The following is a 7905-nucleotide window of genomic DNA, read 5'->3' on the forward strand; positions in this document are numbered from 1 at the left end:
TGGAGCAGAGATCAGCGTCACTAGTTGCTAGGCAGAATGGAGAAATGCTGTTTACTCGGCATTTCCTCCATTCGGCCGCTCCGTGAGACGATCGCGGGGATGCCCGCGGCGATCGAGTCCGCGGGTCCCGCGACCGGACTCACGGGGGTCCCGACCAGCGCGGGAGCGCGCCGCCGGCGGCGCGCTCCTGATGGCAGGGCAGCATTGAATATTGGACGTACCTGTACGCCAATATGCCTGCCCGTGCCATTCTGTCGACGTACATCGTCGTGCGCTGGTCGGGAAGTGGTTAACCACCAAGCTACTAATTCATTCCCTTGTAATCTCTTGCCTCAACTTTGGCAAATCCTTCCTCATTGGTCTGTCTCTATGTGGGTTATCCCCCCTTCAGTATATCATGAGTTCTGCAGCCAGACTCATCCACCTTACCACCTGCAGAGCATCTGCCACCCGCTCTGCCAATCCCTACATTGGCTTCCACCTGGCCAATGAATAAACACTAACAACATACAAAGCCATCCACAACTCTGCCCTGAGCTACAAAACCAACCATGTCTCCAAATATCACCAACAGTCAATTCCACTCCTCCCAAGACCTACTAGTCTCTGACTTTCTTGTTACTTCCTTGAAGTTTTTTCTCTTTCACTTTCAGGACTTCTCCAGAGCCTCTCCCATCCTCTGATACTCTCTACCCCAAGCTTTACATCTATTTCCTACTCTGTCTGCCTTTAAAAAAAAATCTGTTCATCATCAGCCAACAACCAAACTTTTATTTTCACAAACAACTCATCACCTCACAGTTTTTAGGTTTTGTATCACTTGTACCTTCTTTTTTTAAATGGAAAGCTCTCACGAACAGAGCCTTCCTAATCCTCTTGTTTTGTATTGTAGCTGTACTGTTTCCCTTTATACTGTAAAGCGCTGTGCAAACTGTTGCTGCTATATCAATCCTGTATTATGGTAATGATTAGACTATGTACAGGGTGGACATTTTTGTTTAGTTTCGTAAGCATCCGTTCATTGAAGAACTTTGTTTCTTCATATTTGTTATGTTGACCAGTTTCGTCATTGGAATTAGTTTCGTATATTCGTGTTTTTTTTTTTTTTTGGAAGATTGCTATATATTCGATAAATTATCAAATTGGACGGATTCAATATTTTCGGACACTAGTCCAACCCACCAAGAGAAATGGCATGAGCTGATTGGACAACACAAACTGGCGTCACGTGCCTCCGAAAAACAAATTGAAGGAAATTCGGATCAATTCGCTATTCGAATCTGAATTATTGAACAAATTTGAATATTGAATTAATTTCCCCATGGACCCAAACTACTATTGCATAATGTGTCATCATCTGAATGAAACTAAATGAATTTGTAAATTTATTTTTTGGATCCGTTGACATTCACTACTATGTCCATTCGGAGATTCGGATACATCCAAAAAAAAACAATTGAAATTAAACATACATGTCCAGTAATAATAATAAATGGGCAGCCCAATAAAACTGGCCATAAGAATCCAGCTTTGAATTCTGGTCCTTGGGTTTCCATAGGCTCTGGAATATCATGCTGAGTCTTGTAGTTCTACAGTAGAAGTAGTGCCATAAGTTTCCCCAAGTGGTGACAGTTCACTCTACGCAACCTAGGAGGGGCCTGGGTACGCCACTACTCGATTTCAGGGCATGTGTTCCATTCGAGCTGCGTAATAGTAGACAGCATGCCAGTGTCACGTACCAACATGGCTAAATTAATTATGTGATCCTCAGGGGCCTGTTTAGCATGATGAATGTGTCACAGCCACAGCAAGGCTATAATCTCATTACAGACGGAATAACCACTGAGGGAGAGGGACCTGTGCCAAGTCTCCAATACACCCTACATGTTGCTCGTCTAAGAAGCTTGCAATCTATGGTGTGTGTACAACAGGCCTTATTCAATGAGGCAGGGCCTACACGCTGCTTGTCTAGAAGGCTTTCAATCTACAGCTGGATTATTCAATGAGATAGTGCTTACACACTGCTTGTCAAAAATCTTGCAGTCTAAGACAAGTCCGCAACTGACTTACTTAATGAGCCTGTACGTACGCACTGCTCGTCCTAAAAGCTTGCAATCTATGAAAAGTGAATAGTCAATGAGGCAGTGCCTACATATTACTCGTCTTGTCTAGAAGGATTGCAATGCACAGCAGGTGTACAATTGGGTTACTCAATGAGGCAGTTCCTACATATTGCTCGTCTTAAAAGCTTGCAATCTACGGCAGATGTATCATTGGATTGCTCATCAAGGCAATGCCTACATAGTTCTCATCTAAAAGGCTTGCAATCCACAGCAGATGTAGAATTGGGTTACTCGATGGGGCAGTGCCTATATATTGCCTGTCCAAAAGGCTTGCAATCTAACAGCAGGTGTACAATTGGGTTACTAAATGAGGCAGTGCCTACTGCCTACATATTGCTCATCCAAAAGGCTGGCAATCTAACAGCAGGTGTACAACTGGGTTACTCAATGAAGCAGTGCCTACATATTGCTCATCCAAAATGCTTGCAATCTAACAGCAGGTGTACAATTGGGTTACTCAATGAGGCAATGTCTACATATTGCTTGTTTAAAAAGCTTGCACTCTACAGCAGGTGTACAATTGGATTGCTCATTAAGGCAATGCCTACATATTTATTGTCTTGAAGGCTTGCAATCTACAGCAGGTGTACAATTGGGTTACTCAATGAGGCAGTGCTAGTGCCTACATATTGCTAGTCAAAAAGGCTTGCAATCTACAGCTAATGTACAACTGGATTACTCATTAAGGCAATGCCTACATATTTCTTGTCTTGAAGGCTTGCAATCTACAGCAGGTGTACAATTGGGTTACTCAATGAGGCAGTGCTAGTGCCTACATATTGCTAGTCAAAAAGGCTTGCAATCTACAGCTAATGTACAACTGGATTACTCATTAAGGCAATGCCTACATATTGCTTGTCTAAAAGGCTTGCAATCTACAGCAGGTGTACAATTGGGTTACTCAATGAGACAGTGCCTACATATTGCTTGTCTAAAAAGCTTGCACTCTACAGCAAGTGTACGATTGATTTACTCATTAAGGAAATGCCTACATATTTATTGTCTTGAAGGCTTGCATTCTACAGCAGGTGTACTTTTGCTTTTACAATGCTTGCCCAAAAATCTAGCAATCATGAGTATATTTACAACACATTTAATAGGAAAAGGGCAGTACAATTACCAAGAATGACAAGCAAGCATTCAGGAATCTTTCATCGATTTAGCGTCAGTACCCTGAACACCCGGTTGGTTAATATGGGTAATGGCACTTTGAAAATCACTATTGTTCTTTGCTCTCTGGTGCTGAATAAGTTAAAGTCAAAGGGTATTGTCATTCACACGGGTTCTCATTTTTGCCTGTAAAGCAAGCACAACAACACAGGCCTGTTCTCTGTATTGGTGCCCAAGGTGCCATTGGAAGCTCAGAGACGTGCCCACCCTTCCTGAAGCCGCATGAATTTTTAAAATAGTATGTGGCTGTCAGACACATTGCACTGCGACAAAAAAACTGGTGCCATACTGCCAATGGGCAACTTGTATCTACCCAGCATGTTGAAGAAACTATGAGTTTTGGCATGCCCTCATCACAATAATAATGTAAAAATGAACAGATAAGCAGGACTCACCCAACACAAGGTGCCAAGCTTGCAGCATGTTGAAGTTAATGTGTGATCACCCTTAGATCAGCGGGCATCTCCCTCTGCCAAGAATGGATGTTCGATGCCAGACGCCAACGTCCTCTCGTTCTTTATTACCCCAAGGCTTTCTGCAGGGTGATATCAAAGAACACAAGGTGGTGGTGGAGCGATGCAGTACCCCTCCTGGAAATCCTTATACCCAATGCTCTACTCACCTTTAAGGTGCAGTCACTGATTTAACCACAAGTGCCAGTCTACAGCCAGGCAGTGCTGGAATGAGGACTGGCATGGCAAAGCGATCAAGCAGCAGAAAACGGTGAGGAGTGATGGCTCAGCAATCGGTTGGCTAGCAGTCAGCTTTGATGATATTGATCTATGATCAGCCTGCAAGGATACAGATTCCTTGGCCACCAGGGCGTCAAAATCCCAGTGAATGGGCACAGTTAAGCCGGGCAGCTTGGTCTGGGAGATCTGAGGCTATGCTAAGACCCCATCAACCATTCTTGGTCTCCGTATTGTGTCCACCCACCCTGAACTGTCTGCTTTATCCCACCCCCCCCTTCCTCCTCCTCCCCCCACAGCTGAGAGCCTGGCAGGTCCCCTGAGCACAGGATTCTCTCTGTCTGGTCCCTTGGATGTATAGAAGACATTCACTGACTCACCTCCTCCCTGCAGGGCTGGTGCAGTGGCTGTCTGCAGATCTTCCTCAAAGCCTCATGGTCCTACTGCCCGCTGCCACTTCTGCGTCCACCACCTGTTAACGGGAAACTAGGATCTTTGTCTAGATTTTTTTTAATATAGTAAATTTTATCACTTTAATCTCATTGATGCTTTAACCAGTTCCAGTCCGGGCCAATTCTGACATTTCTCTCATACAGAAAAATGTGAATTATTATTTTTTTTGTTAGAAAATTACTTAGATCTCCCAAACATTATCTACACTCACCGGCCACTATTAGGTACACCTTGCTAGTACCAGGTTGGACCCCCTTTTGCCTTCAGAACTGCCTTAATGCTTTGTGGCATAGATTCAACAATGTGTTGGAAATATTCCTCTGGGATTTTGGTCCATAGTGACATGATAGCATCACGGAACTGCTGCAGATTTACACATCCATGATGGGAATCTCCCGAAGGTTCTCTATTGGATGAGATGTGGTGAGTGTAGAGGCCATTGGAGTACAGGGACCTCATTGTCCGGTGGGGGAATGATTGGAGCTTTGTGACATGGGGCATTATCCTGCTGGAAGGAGCCATCAGAAGATGGGGACACTGGACATGGTCAGCAACGATACTCAGTGGCCTTTAACCACTTGCTTACTGGGCACTTAAACCCCCCTCAGTCCCAGACCAATTTTCAGCTTTCAGCGCTGATGCACTTTGAATGACAATTGCGCGGTCATACAACACTGTACCCAAATGAAATTTTTATCATTTTTTTCCCACAAATAGAGCTTTCTTTTGGTGGTATTTAGTTACAGCTCGGAGTTTTATTTTTTGCTAAACAAACAAAAAAAGATGCAAAAAAAAAATCATGTTTTAATAGTTTGTTATAAAATTTTGCAAACGGGTCATTTTTCTCCTTCATTGAAGTGCGCTGATTAGGCGGCACTGATAGGCTGCATTGGTGGGCACTGATGGGCTGCATTGGTGGGCACTGATAGGCTGCACTGGTGGGCACTGATAAGCATAGTTAAGGCGGCACTAATAGGCACAGATAAGGCGGCACTGATGGGCAAAGATGGGCACAGATAAGATGGCACGGATGGGTGGCACGGATGGGTGGCACGGATGGGCAATGATAGGCACCACTGATAGATGGGACTGATGGGCACTGATAGGTGGCACTGATAGGTGGCTCTGATAGGTGGCACTGCTGGGCACTGATGGGCGGCACTGCTGGCCACTGATGGGCGGCACTGGGGTGCAGCACCTTTGAGGCAGATTGTGGGCACTGTGGGTGGCACTGTAGGTGGCACTGCTGGGTGGCACTGTGGGCACTGCTGGGTGGCACTGTGGGCACTGCTGGGTGGCACTATGGGCACTGCTGGGTGGCACTGACGGGGGCACTTACTTTTTATTAGGGTGGCACTGCAGGGGGCAGGTGGGCACTGGCAGGGGGCAGGTGGGCGCTTGCATTGCTGGCCGTGATCGGGACTGATGTCCCGATCACGGCCGCCGGTGATCGGCTTTTTTTTTCTCCTCGCGCTGTCAGCGCGAGGAGGAATACTAGCCGATTACCGGCTCCGTTATGTCACCGGATCAGCTGTCATTGGCTGACAGCTGATCACGTGATAAGGGGTCGGGATCGACCCCTTGCACGGATCGGTGATCAGGCGAGTCTCATGGACTCGCCGATCACAGAGCGCGCCGCGCGCGCCCCTCAGGGCGCGCGCAGGCCGCTCGTACACGGGACGACGTCAATAGACGTTGTCCCGGAAAAGGAGATCCGCGCTGTAGCCGTCAATTGACTATAGCGTGGATCTCAAGTGGTTAAATGATGCTCAATTGGTACTAAAGGGCCCAAAGTGTGCCAAGAAAATATCCCCCCCACACCATTACACCACCACCACCAACCTGAACCGGTGATACAAGGCAGGATGGATCCATGCTTTCATGTTGGTTACACCAAATTCTAACCCCACCATCTGAATGTCGCAGCTGAAATCCAGACTCATCAGACCAGACAACGTTTTTCCAATCTTCTATTGTCCAATTTTTGTGAGCCTGTGCGAATTGTAGCCTCTGTTTCCTGTTCTTAGCTTTCAGGAGTGGCACCCGCTGTGGTCTTCTTCTGCTGTAGCCCATCTGCTTCAAGGTTCGATGAGTTGTGCATTCAGAGATGGTATTCTGCATTCCTTGGGTGTAACGAGTGGTTATTTGAGTTACTGTTGCCTTTCAATCATATCAAACCAGTCTGCCCATTCTTCTCTGCCCTCTGGCAACAAGGCATTTTGCTCCACACAACTGCTGCTCACTGGATATTTTCTCTTATTCAGACCATTCTCTGTAAACCCGAGAGATGGCTGTGTGTCAAAATCTGAGTAGATCAGCAGTTTTTTAAATACTCAGACCAGCCCGCCTGCCACCAACAACCATGCCATGTTTAAAGTCACTTAAATCCCCTTTCTTCCCCATTCTGATGCTCAGTTTGAACTTCAGAAAGTCATCTCCGCCACATCTAGATGCCTAAATGCATTGAGTTGCTGCCATGTGATTGTCCGGTTAGCATTTTGTGTTACCAAGCAATTGAACAGGTGTACTAATAAATAAAGTGTCTGGTGAGTGTATATTTTTCAGACAGAGATCCTGGAGAATAAAATGGTTTTCGTTGTTGCAATTTTTTATGTTGCACAATATTTGCGCAGCTGTTTACCAAACGCAATATTATACCCTTTTTTTTTTGGTAAACCATATAAGATGATGTTAGGCCAAGTAAATAGATACCTAACACACCAGGCTTTAAAATTGCGTACATCCGTGGAATGGGGCACCAAACTATGGTAAAAATTTCTAAAAATTTCCAAAAGCCTTTACAGGTTGCTAGTTTAGAGGATGTCTGGTACTGGAATTATTGCTCTCTTTCTGACATTCGTGGCGATACCTCATATGTGTGGTGCCATCACTGTCTATATGTTTGCACGGGACTGATGCGTACATTTGCCTTTGCGTGTGCGAACGAGGGGTCGGATGGTTTACAGTTTTTTTTTAATTTTTATTTTATTACATTTTATTTTAACACTGTACTCTTACATTCTTTTTTTTTTTTTTTTAGATCAACTTTATTGCTATCACAAGAGATGAACAACATCCTTTGTGAATACATGTTCCGTGACAGGTCCCATTTATGGAGAGATCCGGGGTCTATTAGAACCCAGACCTCTCCTTTGGCCTCCAAAGCATCTGATCAAACTGAGATCAGTTAGATCAGATGCTTTCAAAAGCCTGTTTTCTGACATCACACAGTGGGAGGAACAACATCAATTCCTCTCACTGTGTCTTGGGAACACAGGGATAACGCTGATCATGGAGCGTGGCTATGAGGTGACGTCACACGGAGACCCCTCCTCCTTAAGGCACTCGGGAACAATGACATCAAAAAGGGGCGGGTTCTTTTGGATGATGCCACCGCATAACCAGGCCCCATAGTTATAGAAGAACTGTCAGACACTGGCCTTACGATGGCCATACACGGCTAGAATTTA

General features: G+C 45.4%; 1 protein-coding gene across 1 annotated transcript in view; it reads right to left on the bottom strand.

Moving 5' to 3' along the window:
• Positions 1-4240, bottom strand: part of PODXL2 (podocalyxin like 2) — a 47149-nt gene extending 42909 nt beyond the window's left edge. The window contains exons 1-2 of the mRNA XM_077451731.1: positions 3916-4240; positions 3689-3828 (exon numbers count right to left, since the gene is read on the bottom strand). Coding sequence (XP_077307857.1) covers positions 3689-3716 — 28 coding nt within the window. The 5' untranslated portion in view covers positions 3717-3828; positions 3916-4240. The remainder of the gene's footprint in view (positions 1-3688; positions 3829-3915) is intronic.
• Positions 4241-7905: the final 3665 nt, after the last annotated feature.

The sequence above is a fragment of the Lithobates pipiens genome, unplaced genomic scaffold (assembly GCF_037356315.1).
Source record: "Lithobates pipiens isolate NorthernLeopardFrog02 unplaced genomic scaffold, aLitPip1_a1.2 Scaffold_23, whole genome shotgun sequence".
In the NCBI taxonomy this organism is placed as follows: domain Eukaryota; kingdom Metazoa; phylum Chordata; class Amphibia; order Anura; family Ranidae; genus Lithobates; species Lithobates pipiens.